This window comes from Gymnoscopelus braueri (genome assembly GCF_963280865.1).
Source record: "Gymnoscopelus braueri genome assembly, chromosome: 8".
NCBI classification, from domain to species: Eukaryota; Metazoa; Chordata; class Actinopteri; order Myctophiformes; family Myctophidae; genus Gymnoscopelus; species Gymnoscopelus braueri.
Window position 1 is genome coordinate 22,711,410 of NC_137609.1, and position 23,063 is coordinate 22,734,472.

General features: G+C 41.5%; 2 protein-coding genes across 2 annotated transcripts; one reads left to right on the forward strand and one right to left on the reverse strand.

Annotated features, from left to right (window-relative positions):
- The first annotated feature begins 4,558 nt into the window (after positions 1-4,558).
- On the forward strand, positions 4,559-9,705 carry rnft1 (ring finger protein, transmembrane 1). The gene is made up of 9 exons (XM_080434725.1): positions 4,559-4,740; positions 6,693-7,138; positions 7,221-7,297; positions 7,411-7,511; positions 7,634-7,787; positions 7,913-8,071; positions 8,160-8,225; positions 8,337-8,438; positions 8,579-9,705. Exons 1-9 carry the CDS (start codon positions 4,715-4,717, stop codon positions 8,711-8,713), a joined length of 1,266 nt encoding a protein of 421 aa, XP_080290851.1. The 5' UTR covers positions 4,559-4,714; the 3' UTR covers positions 8,714-9,705.
- Positions 9,706-13,376: 3,671 nt separating this feature from the next.
- On the reverse strand, positions 13,377-22,939 carry rps6kb1a (ribosomal protein S6 kinase b, polypeptide 1a). The gene is made up of 15 exons (XM_080435160.1): positions 22,699-22,939; positions 21,737-21,780; positions 20,932-21,052; positions 19,900-19,968; positions 19,283-19,430; positions 18,853-18,910; positions 18,493-18,593; positions 17,911-18,001; positions 16,098-16,188; positions 15,875-15,982; positions 15,715-15,777; positions 15,222-15,299; positions 15,026-15,133; positions 14,127-14,239; positions 13,377-13,747 (listed from the first exon to the last, which is right to left on the reverse strand). Exons 1-15 carry the CDS (start codon positions 22,774-22,776, stop codon positions 13,480-13,482), a joined length of 1,539 nt encoding a protein of 512 aa, XP_080291286.1. The 5' UTR covers positions 22,777-22,939; the 3' UTR covers positions 13,377-13,479.
- Positions 22,940-23,063: the final 124 nt, after the last annotated feature.

Genomic DNA, 23,063 nt, shown 5'->3' on the forward strand with positions numbered 1-23,063 from the left:
AACAGAGTTGTGAGCTTGTAGATCGTCTATTTTCACTAGTTTCCGTTCTGAGGAGACATAAAATGTCTTTATTGGTAAATGGTTTGTGAACCAGTGATCTAGAGTAGTTAGCGAAACAGAGGCTTGTTTCATAACGGGAAAAAAATCTTTAGAAATATCAACAGACAATACAAGGGTGGTCATATCTCTGGCTCAATGAGAAGAGAGGCAGCCTATGAGTCCAAAGGTCACTGGTTCGACCTCTGTCCCCGACAATATGTTGAGGTGATCATTATATGGCATTCTTAGGTTTTCTAGGACAGCAAAGATGGTCCATGGTTTGGGTGGAGGTGGGTGGAGGTGAACCAGGTTGGGGCCCCCTAAACCTAACCTCAGTAAAACTATGCCTAGCCCTTATTCAATTTCTGGTGCTGAGCGTTCCAAGAAAAATAAATGGGCCTGAGTAGGTTTGGGGGGGTTCCGGTTACCGAAGGACAACTGGAATCGCCATATCTATCAGGGAATGATCAACATAATTTTATGTTAAAGGTATGGTAAGTGATCATGTTTTGTTTTAAAAAGTATTAGATAGCTCTATATTCTGATAGTGTTTGTTCAGTAACGGGAGTCTCCCTGTCGCTCCAGCTCTTTTGTGAACAGAAATTGCATTTTCAGGTCAGGATACCAATTATATCCAATCAGGATAGACAACTCACACAGGATACATATTAAACATACATAAAAAAGTGAAATTGGAAGTGATGACACAAAGAAATGAGCAGACAAAATTGGAACTGGAACAGTATAAGATTTAAGCTGATAAATGGGTACTCTCTCCAGATTTTGCAAAACAATCTTTTTTATATTACTCCTACAGATTTGGTCCATACATCATGCAAATCAGTAAACAGTATCTCTAGTCATGTGTATGGAATCGGGATGGAGCTCGTTAATTTGTATTGATCTATCTATCTATCTATCTATCTATCTATCTATCTATCTATCTATCTATCTATCTATCTATCTATCTATATCTGAGGGTGGAGCATGGAGAGGGAGGGTCCGAAGCTAAGGTGTTGATCCTTGCAGCCAAGCCAGAGGCACTGTGGAGAAATCAAACCCCAGTCTCCACGGTAGTCACCTGGATGCCTCAAATGAAATAACTTTTGATCTCTAAGGATGATCCATCCGTCCTACACTTTGCACTCTGTCCACCAATTTAGCCCAAAGTACCATATATCACAAACTGCTGTCTGTATTGCCATGGAATGCAACGTGCACTCCCATGGGATGGCCCTATTGATTTGGGTGACCCCATGACCTTTCCAAATATACACAAAATATTTTCCCATTAAACTTGCTGAGCATTCATGCTCCCCAGAGGATAACATTTTAATGACCCCATGACCATTCCTCTATCAGCACCTTCAGGCCAAAACATGAAACGTACCTTGTTATCACACACAGCTAGTTGTCTTCAACTGTACAGTAATGCCTTCTACAGGAAGTTGTAAAATGTTAAATCTGCCTGAAGGGCAATACGAAATTCACTTAACATAGTTTGAACTGTAATCTTACAAATAAGCCAGCACTTTAACACCCTGAATGTTTCCCACTTAAATGTACTGTACACGCACGCATGGTCACATGCACACACACACACTTACATACATATACACAAGCACACGCGTGCACGCACACACTACAAATCAGTGTGACTATTGAATAATTGGCAGCTTTAGTAAAGACATCAGAGCAAGTGGCAGCTGGCACTATGGGCAGACCGAGGAGGAGGAAGAGAATGATGAAATGGGTGGGGGGGTTGTCAGAGGCAATGTCAGGTCACTGCTCCGCTCATCTGTTCTCATGGCGAGCTCCATTCATCTCTGGCAGATAGCAATTTATATGTCAAGTTAACCTCCCTCCGCAGAACCGTGCTCCCATGTCTTGACTGGGGCAGTACAAGTCCGCTGACAATTCACTGGTGTAATAACACAATTACAGGACATAGGGAGGGAGGGAGCTGGGGAGTACTCATACAGCCATTACATATTAGCCTCCTTTCAGCTTTGATGGCTGAGCAATGCTGCGCTGCACGTTCATGTCCCGTCAAGGGAAATAAGCCAAGACCTACATTAGAGAAAACAACACATCTTGGGTGCAATCAGATCAAGGAGATGTCATTAGAAAATTCTAAAAAAAAGTAGACTTGGGAGTGTGCTGCTCTCTCCCGTCCCTGCATACGCTGTATGACAGCAGGTGCTTGAGGAGGGCAAAAAGGATTATGAAGGACAAACAAACACCATCACGGTATTGGACTGTTTATGACGATGCGGACGGGAAAGCGCTGGAAGTGTCTCACAGGCTAGCTGAGGCTCAAGGCTCAGAAAAAGGTTTTCTCTGTGGCTGTCAGAACCCTGAACGAGGACCAGGTAAAAAAGCAACATCAAATGGAAACAAGAGGTGGACCATCAGCAGTGATCATGCAGCTAGTCAGAATAATACCATCCTACTGTAATGTCTCCTCACTGTGATATCTTAACTTATCAACGTAATAATTACATGCTCATCCTCTTAGTTCGGTTCTTTATTTAAACCACCAGAATAATGGACACTGCGCGTGCACGCTCAATGCATCAGAGCCACTAATGGATATTGATGACCTGCTAGTGCTGTAGCTGTTGTTGTAGTCATGCAAAGAAAGCCAGAAGGGTATTATAGGTTCATGCTGTCTTGTGTTGTCTTTTCACAGAGACGACTCATCAAAGATGCACACATTGTGGGCTTGTAGATCTGCTACTTCTGGTGTCGTGCCGAATTCAATGCCCTGCCGAGAAGGCCCCCCTCTGCTACGGGAGTGCACATTCACATTGCAATGTGTTCTTAATACGATATAATCTATGGTAAATGAAAGTTTAGGGGCCGTGTCCACCAGGGTGTTTTTTCCTGTCTGAAAACACCAAAGCACTCGCCTAGAAACGCTTCCAAACACCAAAGTTGAAAATATTTTAGCCAGGCAGAGAAAAACACCACACGTTTCCAAAAAGGTGGCGCACCCATTGTAAACAATTTAAAACATACGCTGTGCTCATGAAAATAAATCTTGGTGGACAAGGCCCTTGGAATCATCAATGTTTTATTTGGCTAAGAAGTTACCATTTCGATATAGATAGATTGATAGACGGATAAATAAAATGACACGGTTCGAACTAACAGACAGACTATAAGACAGACAGGCAGACAGAAAGGCAGACAGACAGACAGGCACGTATGACGCACGCACATACATTAATTTGATTTGGTACTGGCCGTGACCTAATGCACATATTTGACAATTGTATATTTAGACCTTTCATTCATAATTTCAAAATAAAGGTAGGGTAAGTGATTTACTTTGGTTACATTTTAGTAGTAGTACTCATTGCTATAGAGTGCTTGTTCAGTAAAAGGAGTCTCCCATGTCTCTCCAGCTCTTTATTAAACAGAAAATGAATTTTCAGTGCTCTCTCCTGATTGGCTTAAAATTTGTCACCTACCTGAAAATGTACTATATTCTGTTTACTAAAGAGCTCGAGAGACCCCTGTGACTGAACAAACGCTCTGTAGCAATGATTACTATCAGAATATAGTACTTTAACCTTCTTAACAAAAGAAAACAAAAAATATCACTTACCCTACCTTTAATTAATGTAATCATTTATAGTGTTTATTTTTGTTATGTTGTCTGATATTGATGGTACAGTATGTATATAAAACCTGTAAAACCCATGACTAAATCATTTAAAAGAAATCGAAATAGAAGCATAGCATAACAGTTGAGAGATACGACTAATATTACAAATAAGAAATACCATAAGAAGAAACTTAAAGGAGGGGGGCTTTTTCCGGCAATACAGATTTCCCTGCCAGGAAGTGCCCCCCGTTCTCAGACCAGGTGAGTGTTGCATCGTGCATGAAATTGAAAAACTCCAAACAGCCCCAAAGACATGATTCCAGCACTATTTGACCTTGACTTTGACCTTGACCATGCATTGATTCCGAAAACAGAATTATATCACCAAACAAATTCCTTGGTAGGTCAATTCTTTTTTTCTTTTCAAACCATCTGAGAAGGTCATATTCTATCACTGGTAAACATATGGTATAACATTTTACATCATATATTTCTCTGAACTTTGACCATTCACAAATACCTCAGTAGGTCAGTTCACCATTGCTGTCGTAACCTTGTAACTAAGTAATTCCATCACTGTGGTAAACAGTAACTCACGTTTTCTTTTAGATGCTGTAGGTGTGGGAGCTGCTGCTTATGGGAGGCTGGTTTATTACTGAGGTTCTGTATGGATGTGTAGATTGCTGTCAGGAAGATGTTGGTAATGTAGATAGCCGTCATCTGAAGAAAGGAAAGGCAAGGTCATTGTGATATAGAACATGGTAAAGAATGAAGGAAAAGGTTTTAAAACAAACAGGTGGCTAAGATAAGAACTGAAGAGAGTCTCTTTAGGTCTCGCCAAAAGGCCAACAGGTGGCAGTAATGTCAAACCTTAAACCCAAAGCGAAACCCAGAGAAGAAGTGACGCCTAGCTGACGTTTCAAAATGTCTCTGACAGATAAGCTTATGACATAGCTTAGCAAGCTAACGACTTAGTTTTGTTTTCATTAAATTAGTTTTTTTTTTTTTGCTTTGCGTTTTGTAATTTCGTACGTTTTTATAGATGGGTAACAGTACTTTACCATGAAACTCCGGGTGCAGAATGACAGGTAAATCAATAAAAGAGCGAGTGATACTTCCTGCTAATGGTAGCCTAGCAGCAGCTAGCATCAGTCAGTCTCTGTTTACAGCAGTGGTTTTCCAAGGTCCATTATTTATTCGGCATTTGAGCCACGGAACCACCGTTTGATGACATTTAGCCTCTCAGAGCCAAGACTTACAAATATGTTGTTGTCGTTTGTCCTCAATTCCATGCTGTTTTGATGTTGGTACCATAGGAGAGATAACAGGCAAAACGTTGATCAAAATAACAATTCTTTAACTAAGTAATGCAGGTGTTTAAGAATAATTTAACTCTTGAGAGATAAAGATCGATAAGGGTCCATTTTGGTTACCAACTCTCCATCATTTAGCTGGGGACCACCTGGAACCCCCTTAAGGACCACTGATTGAGAACCACTGGTCTAGGGAAGTGGTTCTCAAACTTTTTCGCGTCAAGGACCCCCAAATTGACACATATTAGCCCACGGACCCCCATTTGAAAAGATATGCCAGGGATCTCAACCATTTTAATTTCAAAGACCCCCAAGTTTGATATGCATTAGGACATGGACCCCCATTTGATACCATTTTGATCTCGGGGACCCCCCAATCTACACTGTAGTAGTATCATCAACCGTATGAATTTAACTCACATGGAACAGGTCCATTTGGTGCCATTTGTACACAATTTAATTGTTAAATTCCTAACTATTAATTTGGCTGGGGACCCCCTGGAACCCCCTCAAGGAACCCTGGGGGTCCCCGGACCCCACTTTGAGAACCACTGGTCTAGGGCCCTGTTGTTGTTTGAGTTGTCGTCCTCAACAGCATTTAATATATGCCGCAGAACATAATTTCAGATTAAGACATTTAATAATCGCTCATTCGTTATAGATAACAGATAAAACAGCTAGAACATAGCTAAGATAACTACACGACTGTAGTTTGAATGTACCTGGACATGTCTGTAAACAAATGGCAAACAACAATGGCTACGGTATTTAGTTGGTTGTATCATAGAATGTCTGTGATCTTACATACATTTCATGTATTCCAAATACACAGTCATAGATCACCCTCGTTGACGCGCTGTGTAGTGACGATGTGCGCGGCCGTAAAAGTGCTCTAAACTCCGTCTGTACTCACCCAATAATTAATTCCTAAGACTTCGAGTCATATTTTGTCCTCTAGTTTCATATCCATTTGAAAGTTCTGCCAGAAAACGTGTGTTTAGTCAAATATCTCCACTTTTCCACGAGCTGCACACGGACGACTTTCTGTACGGGCGAGGGGCACGGACGTGAGTGAAGGACCGAATTTACCCAAACATCCTCTTGTCATCACAAACGTCATAACAAATTGACACAGGGAAGCACAAACGAATGGGGAACACAATTGACAGGTGCTTGTGATTGGTGCGGGGTAATGAATCACTCCATCTGCCAATTGTGTGTCCCAAACATTTGTGCGTCCTAAAGGAAGTTTACATATATTCAGTCCTGCACTCATTCCAGGCCCCTCGCCCGTACAGAAAGTCGTCCGTGTGCAGCTCGTGGAAAAGTGGAGATATTTGATTAAACACACGTATTCTGGCAGAACTTTCAAATGGATGTGAAACTAGAGGACAAAATATGACTCCAAGTCTTAGGAATTAATTATTGGGTGAGTACAGACGGAGTTTAGAGCACTTTTACGGCTGCGCACATCGTCACTACACAGCGCGTCGACGAGGGTGATCTATGACTGTGTATTTGGAATACATGAAATGTATGTAAGATCAGACATTCTAGGGCTAGTTGTATCGTATAACCTAGCTGGACCAGAGCTACATGCAGCCCTGGAATGGCTGATATTCCATACATTGCATAATCAAAATGAGAACAGATAATTATTGAGAAATAAACCCTTAATTTTCAATCTTAATTGTGTTTTTCTTCACACCCTCTTTCATTTGTTAAAGGATTGATTCCAAAAGAGCATTAAAACTGAGGGAGTCGCCGACTGTAATGCAGCCAATTTCAAACGACCGGGACTCTCATGCAGTAAACGGTCTGTGCCTGACTCTGCAACCAGAGCTTACCAGGACACCAGCCGCTGGAGGCGTCACTGCACCCGATACTGGCGAGGTGCGGGTACCCATGACAGGTGGACCAGCAGAGTCCAGCGGAGGGGCGTCCTCCAGGAGATCCAGAGCCAACTCCCATAGCCACTCTCACACACATGGACATACTCGCCCCCATCAGCACTCGCATGGAGAGTCGGCGACGGAGCCATCTGACGCCGATCCAGAGTCGGGGGAACCAAGCACCTCTTTCACTGAGCTGCGCTACCTCTTCCGCTGGATCCAAAAGAGCCTTCCTTTCCTAGTTATCCTGTGTGCTAAACTGGTCATCCAACATGCACTTGGTAAATATGAGAACATCAAGCGCCACTTTTAAAGCTATCAATGCAAGAAGGCACCATCGCTTACCCTTTACCGTCTTCACAGGTCTTGCAGTTGGGATTGGCCTCTTCACAACTTTTCTGTATGTGAATAGAAACATTCAAACTCAAGTCTTTCTTCAGGCAAGTAGAGGAAAATGCATTTCAATTATATATAGCATATATTTACAGCTGTGTTTACATCAATTTTTATTTCACGTATTGGAGTCATGCTCCTGATTCTTCTGTGTCAGCAGGACCGGAACTCAAAGCTGCAGAGTCTATGGCTGCTACTCTTCCTGACCTCGTCCACACTCCTCCTTTACTACACCTTTTACACTGAGACACTTTACCACTGGTGAGACCAATCTCTGCACACAACCGTGGAACATCATAGTAGTATGTGGTCTTAATAATAAGCTTTGATTGAGAACAAGGAGGTAAAAGTATCTTCCTCTGTCATTCTGTCCCTCAACGTAGCCTCATCTTCCTCCCCCCCGCCATTGAGCCTCTGGGATTCTGGGAGGTTCTGTGGGCAATCGGCATCAGCAACTTTATAATTAAGTTCCTCATCATGGGAATGAAGTGCCTTATTTTGCTGCTGCCCTCTTCACTGGTGACATACAGAACACAGGTAAGCTCGTAAGAAAGGTTCCCTTTCAAAAAGGTGTCACTTCCGATGAAGACATGCATACAGTAGCAGGTCAGCTGATTTGAACCAGAGCGCTGGATCTGTTTGTGTGTGTGTTTTGGGTCCAGGGGCGGTGGCTGATGCTGACAGAGGAGCTAGGTCAGGTCTACCAGGCCATGGCTCCTGTACCACTGTGGTTCCGCTACCTGGTCACCTATCAGGAGGTGGACGACACCACAGGACTCGCACTAGGCGTCCTACTGGCTTTGGTCTACCTCATACTCAAGGTAACACTGTGGATTACATGGCCACTGAATTGTCTGTCCTCAAAGAAAAATCTGCCCTCTAATCTGACTTGGGTTTTCTCTCCTGCAGCTCTTAGGACTCTATGGACAATGGGGGCCTTTTTTGAAAACTGTGAGGTTGTTTCTGAAAGGCGAGGTATAGTGCTGCTCAGTAAATCACTTGTCAACTTGTCCAAAGTTTCGAATATCCATCCAGCCGTTTTAAGTATTTTCCTTTTCTGGTTTGTTGTAATTTTTTGTTCACCAGCAATCTGGGACAGCAGCCACCAGGAGCCAATGCATTGACGCTGGGGACATCTGCCCCATCTGCCAGGGAGAGTACCGGGAGCCTCGGGCCCTCCTCTGTCAGGTAGAAATCTTCGTAGAGCTTACACAGAGCGGATGTCATATCTACACTCTCAAGCTCACTCCCATTACCAAACATGTCTGTGTCTAATCCGGCATTTAATTCTTAATAAATGCTAAGTTGCTTCTATCTCTGCTTTCCAGCATATATTCTGTGATGAATGCATCGCTTTGTGGTTCAACCGTGAGAAGAGCTGCCCCCTCTGTCGGACGGTCATCACAGAGAAGGTCTACAAATGGAGGGACGGTGCCACATCACCCCACCTGCAAATCTATTGACTGTATGACAAGACGGAGAGATTTTAAAGTCAAACTTTGTTGGATATGTGCGATACTGTCCATAACCATTTCATGTTGTGCGCAATAATATGTTGATTTGTAATGTTGACCACACTGTTCCTACATTCATTAAGGGCTGTGCCCTCTGCTGGCGAGGGTCACTAAGGGCATAATATCTTGCACCTTGGTAAGACCCCATTTGTCACTTTGACAGACACCTCAAGTTTAAATTTCTGCATGCTCTCTGCTGTCATTTTCCTTTGTTTTATTTTCATCATGGTGCATTTTTCAACTTTTGTTTTGTCAATAGGTGAACAAATTGAAAATGTCATCATGGAGGCAGGAGGACATGTTTCTTTTACTTGTAAATATTGACACTAGAGAAATATATCAAATTGTAATTAATTACTTAAGATATGTCATCACAACCGAGTTATACCAAATTGTGGACAACAGAAAACATTTGACTGGGTTGGTTTTATTTTTCCAAATTAGAAAAATATATATCTTTACACCTAAACACCATAACCCTCCAAATGAAAGACTTGTTTTCTTACCTTTATTCAAAATGTATTTGTCAGCATGAATGCGAAAAATACCATACTGAATGCAAGTGAGCATACTGCAGGGCTTTCATGAAGCTGTGAAGCTCTTAATATATAGTAGTATCCAGTGACTGTAATGTCAGGCTACTGCTGGCAATGTACAATGGGCATAAAACATGATGGTAAGCAGTAAACATAATTTTCCCTTTATTGGAGTTTTGCTTTTAGCCTTTTGGGCATAGGCTAATACATATTTTCTTGCCTGAAAAGAACTAGGATCGTGAGAAACCGACAGCACAAATTATTTTTATATAGAAGTGGTGTTACCTTTTTGTAAAACCAAAGAATGGCACATGTATATTTTATTATTGTAAATTTACTGAAATAATTACCATGTTTTCCAGCTCCTTGTTTTGACCAACAATCTGAATAAAGTTGTACAGTTGATTTAGTTCTGTGACTTATTACTGTAGGTTAATAACACTAAGGACTTACATTTTTTATGCTTTAGAAAAATTGTGACAGCTAAAATTGCATTTTTTTTGTATGGAAATAGATTTTCAGGCAGCATAATGTTCTGTCTGTAACGCACTAGTCATATTGGGTGGAATTTGTATGTGCATGTCCACTATGGCTGAGTCTGCACTAAAGAGTTGACAAGATCTGAGGCCTATGGAAACTAAGACTACTGACACCTCACTGCACCAGCCTGCCCTGTTGAATAAATGGGGCATTGTTGAAATTCCTACTGCTGTGATATCCAAATGTTTCTTCACTATTGTCAACTAAATAGTTTGTATATAACCCATCAGGTGCTAGATTAGACTGAAAATTAGTTACGAAAGGGGCATTAAAATAACATTTTAATCGGTTTCCTGCATCCATTTGTCTGATCCACACAAAAAGATTAAGACGGTTAGGCAGATGAAAATAGATGCAAGAAATTAAGTCACTTTATTGGAAAAATTTAGATTTATTTCATTATCATATTATGTACATGATACATACCATACCATTTCATCATCCAGAATCTCATGGAATTGATGGGCTGAAAAAGACTTCTCCCCATTGCCCACACATTTGAACCATATCATTATATTCAAAGCAGATATTTGACACACTTGCGTGTTTAATGTTGAATATTGTACCTCTGAATAGACAAGATTTTGACTGAGGTTGCCTCTCAAGACAGACATTTTGCAATAGAGACATTCACTCATTGTGATACCTGAACAGTAAAATGAAACCATCTTCATTGATATGCACTGCTATGAGCTTCTCTGGACTCCACTATGAGAAGCACACTCTACTCACATCACAATCAATTGGAAGAGCAAAAAAACTGCACATCATCAGGATGAATTTCAAAGCATTCCATACACATCAACAGTATATATACAAGCTGTTATCTTTCAAGAAATACACATTGCCATTCCCAGTATGGGTTTTGCATCAGCCACCCCCCCTTCCCCCCCTGCGCACACGCACGCACACACACACACACACATTATGCTACCCATATTTCTAGCACTGCAAACAAGCAACTGAAGTTCAAGTGTTGAACAAAGAAAATGCTATATGTTTTGTGTCTGAAAATTCCCCTAGCTACTCTATGCTCCACAATAAATATTTTAAGACGTGGGATGATATCCACAATTTGTAAAGAATAAAACAAAAAGCTGCATTTGAGGTAACTTTGAGAGACATTAGCTGTAAATAAAAAACACATACATGCTTCTTTGACAAAAAAAAAAGAAAGAAAAACATCAACATGAATGACATAAAATCAAAAACTTACAGATTCATAACTGCATGGTTTATAACGGGAGTACAAAATAAATATTAAATTTGCATAGTGTGCCTGACGCAGTGGAAAGAGAATGGCACTTGAAATAAATATATCACAAGAAATCACCAGTCGTACTCAAGTGAAAGAGAACAGGAGTGATTAATCTTGAACATAATGCAGCTGTTGCACCTTAAGCGAGGTGAGCGTTAGGAGAAACATTTCCAACAGTCTAGCGAACACAGACTCGCATTATTCATCTGAGCCATTAGGAAACCAGTAAATACCTGTAGCCTTGACTGAATTATACAAAACATGATAACTTAGATATATCAAAATGCTCCGGGCTAGTAGGTTGCGGCATGTCAACACAATTAGTTGTTAGGCTAATCACATCCATGTACAAGTGTTTTGTAGTGCTGCTATGTAACAACTAATTAGTTAAGGGAAAAATATCTGGTTTGTTTTAAAGTGATATTGGTTGATGAATTAGACACATACTTGGTGAGAAACAACGGCTGCCCAATCATAAGTCCATTTTCATTTAAATGTTTATGGACCCGTCGCATAAATTAATATTTAAGAATATGATCAACATGATATGATTGAGTCTGATACTGCAGTGGGGTCCAGGGACCCTCTGGGCTCTGTGAGGGGGTTCCAAATGGACCCTTACAGGTCTTTAACTCAAGAGTTATGGGGGTCCGTGATAACGACTGCGATACTGCATTCAACAAACATCCATTAGCTACATGGAGGACAGCTTACTCTGCTTGCGGGTTAGAGGGTGCAATGGCCTGACTCCAGAAGCTCATATAGCAGTTTATAGATAACAGACAATACAATGTAATAATACACATCCCCACTCATCTGAGATACATATGTCTGAGAATAAGAGTCCCCACTCATCTGAGATACATATGTCTGAGAATAAGAGTCCTACCATAGGACCTTCTCGCAGCAGATATTTTGACAGGTGTGTCAATGTGTGTTTCATTTAGGCGTTACGGTGTAAGCCTATACCACAACCTCATGCTGGCTTACCTTGCGTCACCAGGCTTTCCACACAGAGGAAGGCCTTATTTTCATTCCAAATTGACCAGTGTGATCAGGTCTGGGCCTAGCCTACTCTAGAATTCTAGAAGAGCAAAGTTATGTCCACTCTAGACCAGATTTTAAAAAAACTGCAAACTGAGTTGATCCCAGTCTACATGCTGGCACACAGAAACACCTAAATGAAACACACCCAAAAATAATGCATTACGTTCAGCTGTGTTTAGCCGTCAAATCATATGCTGTGAGAAGGGTCCACTGTCAAAGCCCTATAAGCATACCCCAAATCACACGGTCACATAAGACATTTATGTAGCCTGATTCTATAAAAGGCAGTGTTAGGAATTTGCCCATGTGCAATTACAATTCATCTGGGTTGAATTCATCAGACACTCTGTTGGTCTCCTAACCAAAAATAAAGCCCCAACACTGCAGGAATCATCAGAACTAATGTGACACTGAGTGACACCCCAAAAGGGCATTTAGAGTCAGTTTACATTCAACAGAAAACCTTACTTAATAGTACTTACAGACAGGCTTGCTATAGATAGCGTTCCAGTTGGACTGGTAAAATGGTGCCAGCATTTGGTATTGATTGTGGTGGAAGTGATGCTTTCAGCTAATATCTCACAGCAATCTTTTTATAGCTGCTTTTCTGTCAGCCGTTTCTTATCTACTCCTAACCACATGTTCAAGTGACACAACAGTGAAAAAGGCAATATGGAAGTGTTGCAGGAAAACAGGCAAAAGGAATACTGTATTTGTTGCACAACTGTTATTCGATCGCGCTACTGTGCCAACTAATATACTATACCTATTACAACCCCTAAACCACAAAGTGGTAATAAAAAAGGAGCGGCATCTTGGGCGGGGGGCATACCACTCCTTTTTTTCTTCTTTTTTTTTTACCCAAACAGTCTCAGAGACATTAATCTCAGTCATAAGGGAAGCTACAAGTAGCAACACTAGAAGTAACACTGTCCAAATTCAAAGTTTAAAAAAAAGCACCAATATAAGCCAGTCGCGCACGCTGAAACCAGGCAGCAGGGCTGCCATATGCCCACGTTCCTCAGCTATAGCCATTACAAGGCTGAGGTGCACGTCGTCAGTCAATAAGGAGCACCTGACTGAGAGAACACTCCTCTGTCCAGTGACGATTCTACTGAATAAGGGAGTTGATTATCTGCAGGGACCCCCGAAGAGGCCAGGCTATGCCAGGAGAAGGAGGTGGGAGATCAGAGAGAGAGAAGGAAGAAAGGCGTTGCTGGAGAAGCTGGTGATTGGTGTCGACAGTGTCAAGTCAATTGTTTAATTTCTACAAGTCTCTTAAAGAAAAAAAAGGAGGAATTGTAAGAGTCCTAGGTTCTGAGGCGAGCCGAGGGTCATAGGTTCATCCGTAGATGTTCGGGCCGTTTGGAGTTCATCGGGTAGGTCTGCTTCTTAAAAGTCCCTGCACTGCTGACACCCGATGGCTGCCTGATGGGAAGGGGAGCGGACACCTCCGAGCTGCTGCTGCTACTTACGTCCATGTGCTCCACAGTGGACACCTCCATGGACTGCTCCCCCAAAACTCCAGGGGAGAGCAAAGATGGAGCCCCAGACAGTGGAGGGCCTCGGGGCCAACACATCCCGCCAGCAAACTTCACCGGGCTGGGTAGAGACATGAAGGAAAAGGTCAGATCATACCAATTAGACGGTCCACTTCAGTGTCCACTTTTAGAAGTCTTTTAAAAACTCATTACTACAGATTGGCTTTTAGCTAGAAGGATTGGTCAGCTAGTTTTCTGCTTTCACTCTTATTTTTAGTCTTATTATTTTTGTATTGTTCCTTTGAATTGCTTTTATATTTCCTGTTTATGTATTGTATGTGAAGCACTTTGTAAACCTGTTTTTGAAAAGCACCATATAAATAAAGTTTATACCATGGGAGTTAGAGCATTTTACGAAGTGTGTAGAGTTTGTGATGGAAACAATATGTACGTAACCAGTAGAATTCCATGAAATCAGACACAAAACAAACATACGTTACCTCACAGGCGTTCTCGGGCTTCCTGGAAACTTCCGTGGCGACCGGAGCTTTGGCTCAAAGGAAAACCTTTCCTTGACATTTTCGAGCACCGATGGGGCTACATACGTAAAACCCTGAAAATGGGGGCACAAAGGAAAGTGGCCAATGACACTTCAAAAGCCATCTTTCAAAAGAGGAAGAAAAACAACAACCCACAGCTGACGATGAGCAATGAAATGCTGACTAAACTTATCATGCAATGTGGTGGAACACACAATAGAGATTCCAGGAAAAGAACAGATGTGATGCATTAACTTGTTGTTGTTAATAACTAGTCCTCAAAAAAGGAAGAAAACCATTAAAATGAATCCTGGTTGTTTGTGCCTCATCTGTGCAGACAACACAAAGACAACAGGGACACTAGGTATAATGAAGACCAAAGCAGTACTTAAGTATAACCTCTTGCCCCTCCTTTTAATAAAAGACATAAAGCAGAGTCTCTATGAACACCAGTGCATGCGCACCCCAAGACCTCATATTTTGCTACTTTGTCAGGTAATTTTGGCATCCAATTCTGACATTGAGAAGCCCTTTTGCATACCACGTTGATGCCAAGATAAATTCTAATTGATTCCCACAGTATCGATATGCAACTTGAACGGTTTAGAATCGACAGAAGCTGGCTTCCCAATATGGCTACAAATGTGACGCCTTGGGATGAGAATGTGTTGGAAACACCATTTAATGAACCCCACTTGTTTTTTTTTCATAACTACAGACATATAATCCTGGCCACATGAATCTAACATATGTTCTAAAGTGGTGTACGGTTCATTTATGTTTGTATTACCAATGCCATAGGAAATAATCCTGTATTTCTGTTCAATAAACAGGAACATTTACGCAGAGGAACTACCAACCAGGAAGACTTGATTGGCACTTTCGCTGAGCGTTGAGTCGTCCGGACTGTCTACTGGAGTCTGGCTGGTGAACTTGGAGTCAAATTGGCTGACATCATCAGCTGATTGCTGCCAAAGGAAAGAAGATATGTTAGTAGCCTGGCTGGAATAGGTCAATGTAGCATATAGTGCCATTCAGCATGGTACGCAAACTCACAAGGAAAGGCTTGAATGGAGGCTCTACTTTGCGGGCGAGGAGGTCATCCCAGTTCATATGTCGGAAAAATGGGTGCGCCTGGAGAAAACAGTCAGAGTCAGGGTTCTCATTTGTTTTTGAGGAAGATTTCCCCAGGACACACACACATACAAATACAATTATACAAGCTTAAGGAACAAGTGAAGTAAGTTTTCACTATAACCCCCTTTGTTTCAGAGGACATATAGACACTAATAACAAATGTAATATGAATACTGCATAAATATAAATTCGACTAAAATCATAGTCATATTCTTGTCATCTGGACTTTTACCAACAAAGTGAAGCCTAGTTATTAACAACAGCTTGAACAAAATATCTATAAGCCACAAAATCTATGGCTTTGATGCTGTAGATTAGATGTTGGCCAATTTGACAGTGCAGAAACATAATTGCCTTGATATATACGAAAGACATGTCCAAACACAGGGCATAAACAGATACCAGACTATACCTCTACTTCCGAGGCATCCCCTGGCCCAGCCCCAAGCCGTAGAGAGGCATTTCGTTTCAGCAGCTGAGAGAGGTTTTGGGACAAGTTAGAATGGTGGTCTGGCATATAGTGCAGACAACAGAAACTGATACTGTGCACACTGCAGTACCTAATTGTTTACCTTTTTAAGAAGGTCCCTAGCTTCTTGTGTGAGGTAAGGTGGAAGGTTGAGTTTGCACTTTAAGATTTTGTCAATGGTCTTCTTCCGGTTTTCACCAGTAAAGGGTGGCTATGAACAAAAGAGGGGTAATGAATAAACAGCTATTGAGGACAGTTAAACTGGAGGAATAGTTTTTTTTTTTTTTTTCAATGCCACTATAGGAGAGACGGTGTTGTCAACTTACTGCTCCTGTCAGCATGTCATACATGAGTGCTCCCAAGCTCCACCAGTCCACCGCCCGGTTATGGCCACTGCGCATTAGAATTTCTGGAGCCCTGAGGTAAGGCAGGCAGGTCAGGACAAGGACAAGTATTATAGTATGGTGGTATTGGACTATATAATGTGCACGTTTGCTCTCATTCTCTCCAAGTACAGCTTTAACAAAGCTTAAATGTGTGTGTGTGTGTGTGTGTGTGTGTGTGTGCATTTGTGTGAGAGAGAGAGACAGGGAATTAATGAGGGCTCATGGTACAAATGAAAGTTTGGGGGACGATTTTTTACAATCGTTTACCTAGCGGTAATCTTCCTGTCAGAAAAAGAAGCCATTACGGAACTTAAACCTGCATTCTATCTGATGGCCAGCAGGGGACAACTCCACTAGTTGCATAAAGTCAATGGTTGTTGTAGTTGAGGTATTTACTACAGTATAGTTGCTCATGCATTGCATTTTCCCTCTGTATTTTACCCATCCTAACTATTAGGAGCCGTGGCAGCCATTAATACAGGGAGCAGTTTTGTCTTGTTCAGACAGACTTGGTAGACAGGGAGGTGAACCGGTGACCTGGGTGACTCCCAGAAGGCCTCCCTACCCACTCAGGGAAAATGACCCTACTTATCATTAGATTTATTACCTCTGTAAGGATTTTCTAATATGTTTTCAATTGCGAAAAATAACAGTGAAGGCATATGATACTTAATAAACACATTCTCAACTTGTCAGGCTTCAAGAGATGTTCAAAGACTAACGTAACTAACGCTTAGACCTATCCTGTCACGTGCCCAACCTATTTCTTGTTTTTTTTAATGGCCTGAGCTTGGCCCTAATGAACAGGCCTGGTCGGGAACGGTCAGGGCTTGCAGACCTCTACAGAGTAGTGCCGCCCTCTAGTGTCCAACATATTGAATCACAGCTCAGTGTTTGACAGGTGCTTGTCATCATGATATTGGTTGAAATAGTTAGAATCTGCCATAATCATGCATTATGTTTTTGTTTGACAGGAAGTAATCAAGGTAGGACTTTTAGGTCCTTTTGATACAAAAGTAGGCCGGAGACTTATGTTTTTGTTACTGTCCGTGTATGTGAGCAGCTCATCTCCGGCACCGCTGGCCTAATCAGAGTGAAATTTTGCATGCACATTCAGAGTAGGCCAAGGAAGAACCACCACCCCAAATTTAGCAGATCGGCCTCATGCTTGTGCTATAAAAGCCCACTTCAGTTTTGGCCTATGACTCCATTTGTGGCCATTTTTGCCAGACTAGTTTCCTCCATTTTGCATTTTCTTCAAAACACATTTTTGCTACTGCTCCTACAAATGGTGTCCCAAACACACACAAATGATGAGATGTATTAGTCATTAACTGATACATCTTGATAACATGACTCCAGATGTATCAGTCAGATTTTTCATTCCGATTGGCTATGACTAACTTCCAAAATTTGCGGGCTCTGGGTAGGTAACCTGGCGGAGACCTGCACTCTGAGAAGTGCACTTTTCTAGTTAAATATGTCTCCATTATGACCACTGATATGCTCTAGAAGTGTGAAAAACATAGTTTAGCTTCAATTAACGTTTTTGTCATTACTGCATGACTTACTTATTACTGCATGAGTATAAGGCAAAAAGTGCCCCCGAGAATGAAATCCAACTAGTTTAAACTGACCCTTAATAAAAAATAAAATAGATGTAAATTAAATTGAAGTTAATTTAATTTCTGACACTGTTGATTGCAAATAGATTTTCAACATCCCTTGACCACTGTGATGATGAGTGACTTACATGTATTCTATGGTACCACAGAATGTGTGGGTCACTGTGCCATCGTGAATAGACTCTTTACACAGGCCAAAGTCTGTCAGCTTCACATGACCTGGTGTGAGAAACCAAAGACAGAAACTTACCAAATACAGCTCATGTACAAAGTAACCATATAGCAGCATTTAGTGCTGGGCGTTATGACTTCAAATTAAACTTTTCCCCCCTGATAAAAAAACAAAACAAGAAAATAACAGCTTACAACGTGTCACAATTTGTTGTATAATCGTGCTATTTCTACCACCATTGTACAACAAAGTATAATAAAGGGCTTATAAGTGGTTAATCAAACTAATCAATTTAGTCGCAAATCTATTCTTTTTCATGTCAATTCATTGATAAGGAAAAAAAGTGCTTCTCCATTATTCAATTAACCAACATGAGCAAGATTAAGTCGGTTATTGGTTATAATTGTCGGTTTCGATATGTTTTCTGTTATTTGCCCAACCCTACAGCATTGCTGATAGAGAAATCCCATTCCAGAATCTGTCCTGGGTTGAAAACTACTTGAAGCAATGTTGCTTGAGGACCCTGAATTTACTGTACCGTTGTTGTTGAGCATAATGTTCTCAGGCTTCAAGTCTCTGTAGATGATGCCTTTCTGATGCAGGTGACCCAATGCCATAGAGATCTCAGCCAGATAGAAACTGTTTATAAAAAAAACGTCAGGTTGGTTGGTGCTGTCATGTGGTATCCTTGCTATTATTCTAAAAGTAGAAAGACCACACGCCCTTATGTTGTTGGACAACTACTTTATATAATCACCCCCCATCTCTAGAATATGTTTACACAACAAGAGAACATGAACTGCAGGTTCCAGTAAACTCCATAAGAAGTACGGCAAAGGCTGCTTGTCACTAAAAGGCAATTGAAATAAAATCTAATTGTTCCACATGAGTAACTTACCATGCTGTGTCCTCCATGAAGATGCCCTCTCTCTCCAGTTGCATAAAGAGCTCCCCGCCTGGAGCATACAATACACAAATCAGACCTCCATCAGTTCAATGAAATGTATGTACAGTTGAATGGAAACTAAGTTGCACACCTATTGGATAGTAAAATCAGAATATGCCTACATCCATTTTCACCAAACAATGGCAACTGCAAATCTAACAGTAGAATAAGAATTTCAGCAGAATTATGCCAGTCTTATACTTGTTTGTGCCAACTTGTGCGCCATGTCCCACACCAAAAATAGCCAATCTACCAGCTCACAACCAACCGTGATGCGGTGTGTTGTGTGAGTTTATAGATCTGCTATTTCCGGTAAGTGACACCGGCACGCAACTAAGTTCAAATCAGGTTTTAGAATGACTTTATAAGTGTGTGTCCTCACCACTGAGATACTCCAGGATGAGGTACAACTTTCCCCCGGTCTGGAAGGCATAAATGAGGTCCACGATGAAAGGATGCTTCACCTCCTCTAGAATGTTCCGCTCAGCTTTGGTGTGGGCTGTATCCTTCGCGTTGCGCACAATCATGGCCTGGCAAGAGACAGAAAAGGCGCAAAGTGTCAGACCGTGAGAGCTATTCTGGCAATGACTTGTAAAGCTGCTTGGCTGGGCAACGTGCATTCATCAGCAATAGAGGTAGAAGAGGAATCAGAGCTCCTGCATGCATGGGTAGCTGCAGTAAAAGCTCATAAAGCCAATAAACAGTCATTAACGAAACCCTCAACCATCTGGAAATGTAAGCTAGGTCTTCTCGAGTTAAGGCAAGAACCAGTGCTGTGTCAATTACAAACGAGAGAACACGCTGAAGGAAAAATGGAGAGAACAAAGAGCCCTGAGAGAAAAACATGCTCTGTCCCATTATTTTGGGTGGTCTATTCTATATGCCTGAATGCATCTGTGTGTCACTAGGGCATGTGTTAGTTTTAAACCACAGTTTGTGTTTGGGAGAGATTTATATATATATATATATATAGAATTCATGCATCAACTAAAGCCTCACCTTCTTCAAGACCTTCATGGCAAATATTTTCCCTGAAGTGGAGCCAGACACCTTCCGAACTTGGAAAACCTGAAAACAATTCATTTATATTAATTGTTTTCAATTAATATTACGTTTTACAGCTAACCTTATTGCTCAGAATAAATAAGAGATTCTCTAAATCATCTATCTTCCATATGCATCATCAAGGACCCATTTAATAGCGTCACTGGGGAATGAGTTAGACAAGGGACAGAAAGTATTAAACAGTTAAAATGCTATTTTACACAACTTTGTTCATATCTAATTAAGTTATGAATGAGCAACAGCCACCTGAGCTGTGAAAACAAAAACAGGCATTTTTCAATGAGAATGACACCAGGGCAGAGCTACTTTTAAGCAGCAAAAGGTTGGTACTTTGAACCCAAGTGATGAAGAGGAGGACAGGCAGGGTTGCCAGATCTGCTTATTATAATTTTGCCGCAAGATTTTATTTGAAAATAGCCGATACAGATCTTCTATTTTCAAATAGCTGATGTATATGTTAAAGTGCTCATGAAGCCCATAGTCTCTTCTTTTGGGCTGGTTTTCCTAGACCTGGTTGCTTGTTTCTCTTACAGAATCGGGCAACACTGAGGACAGGGTGTCTGAGAATTAGCTTCACAATACAGAATGTGTGGTGGAAAGAGTCACGTGACTTGCTTCCCCTTACACCTGGGGTGGCTGGGGGGCCAGAGGATGAGCTGTTGATAATGGGATGTGATAAAAATTCCTTGACGAAACAACTGTAATATCGGAACATGCGGTCGCTGTCAATAAAGCTCTGTAACCTTTGATTTGACCGTCAATATATTATTACAATCGTTGCTGTCGGGCAGAAACCTCTTATCTCCATATTTTAACTTTTTGTGTTTTTTCGTAAATTAACGCCCCGCTTGATCGTACACACAAAAGTATTCAACTTACTTCACCAAAAAGTGTTGCCACATTTTTTGTGATGTTCCCCTTTAATGCTGTAGAAACTATATTAGATCTTAGAATGAGATGCCTTACCTTCCCATAGCCACCTTTTCCCAAGACTCTTAGCAGCTCAAAGCATTCTGGTCTAATCTGCTCCGTTCCCTTGTTGACGCTGTTTTCTGAGATTTCAAACTTCTCACAGTCGTCCATGTTACTGGGAGAAATACACATGGAAACCATTGTCACATACACATACAATACAGCTGGTAGCAACGTTGCATGTAGTGAAATTCCAGTACTGCATGCTTCTTAACCCATTAAAGCCGGGAAAGCATCGGTGTCATTTTAGATTTTAGCTTTGGCTATTCAAAAATAGCAGATATACAAGCTCACAGCTTGTCACTTTGTGCCACGCTGCGAGTTTGAAGTCTGCTATTTTTGAAAGGGTTTAACACGGTTAAAACAGTGTGGGTGACAAGTTGACAACAATAATAAAATTAGGTAATAAAACAGTATAAATAAATATATACAATATATATATATATATATATATATATATATATATATATATATATATATATATATATATATATATATATATATATATATATATACACACACACACATACACACAATGTAATGCTAGTCTTCACAGATTTCTATTTTAGCATTAATATTATTTTTAATTAAATTAACAATAATATTAATGCTAAAATAGAAATCGTAATATGACCAAGTAGATGCCTGGCTGGAACAAATTTTGTTCCAGCCAGGCATCTACTTGGTCATATTACGTTCAATGGTGCGACTGTGTGTGAGGGTACAAGAATTACAACAAGTGAGCAAACAGCTGACTGGGCTGAGTGCATTATGATGGCAGCATGTTATGTGTACTCACAATTCAAAGCCACTGCTCTGCTCCATGTATTCACTGAACTGACCCTGAGAACAAACAAGGACAGACATTCTTATCACAGAGGAATGTGTGAGGAATGAGGAATGTGTATTAAGGCTAGGGCCTAACTAACATATTAGTTAACTGTGTTAGATTAATTGGCCAAGTATACATACACACATATCTCATTTTTTGTCTTGCTGGGTATGCTGATTGGCTGGGGAGCCAGAAATGAAGGGCCCCCCCTGACAGTGTTGACTCACATTCAGTGTTGCCATGTCCGCTTATTATAACGCGTTGCATCGCGACTCTATTTGAGCTTGTAGATCGGCTATTTTCAAATAGCCCAATGTAATACAGTAGGTAGCGCTCATGTGGCCTATATACTCGCTTCTTTTGGACTTGTTTTCCTAAGACCTGGTTGCTTATTTCTCTCACAGAACCTGGCAACACTGGCAGGCAGCTTAAGTTATTTGCGAGTCGTTCTTGTATATAAAATATGGGAAGATCTACACTGGGTAGCTAATGCTGCTAACTGGAAAGCTAACGACATCACTGGTCCATGCAGGTCCTCTGTAATGTGACCACATGGGTGGTGGTGGTGGGGGTGGGGGTGGGGGGGGGGGGGGGGTCATGACAACTGTGTGATATGATGGTGTGAAGAGGATGTCCAACTCAAAGCTACACATTACAACTCACTCACATCCATATGTGTGACTTTATTCAGTAGTAGCAGCAGCAGCAGCATCACAGGCCTGCTGCCTATTGCCACGCATCGCATGATGCTAACTAGCCCCTTTAGCCTGACTCCCGGTCGTACGACGGTGTGGCGCGGGCGAAAATAGCCGATCTACAAGCTCACGCCGCGTCCGCATCCTCGACTTGTTGTGAGCTTGTAGATGATCTGCCATAACTTAAGCTATACGCGAGCTATCAGTGTTGGTTAGTCAACAAACTGAACTCACCCCGTCCTCAAGTTCATCGTCAGACACATTGTCGTCCCCCGGCTGATCCAGGTCTATGTCGAACACTCCGGCCATCATGTCCTCCTATTCTCCTCCTCCTCCTCCTGGGTTCTTTGATCAGAGAGCGGAGCCAAGGTTCTTCTCCTCCGCTTCATAGAACGCTCATCGCCGGGTCCTCAGTCCTCAGTCCTGTTAGGTTGCTGCTACTGCCCGGGTCTCTCTGGATACATATACATGCGCCTGTCCGGGTACTGTGTGTGTGCCGCTTCCTTCCAGAGCCAGGGTTGCCAGATCTTGCGAGAGAAATAAGTAACTAGGTATATGAAAACAAGCCCTAAAGAAGCAACAAGAGCACTTTAAACCTG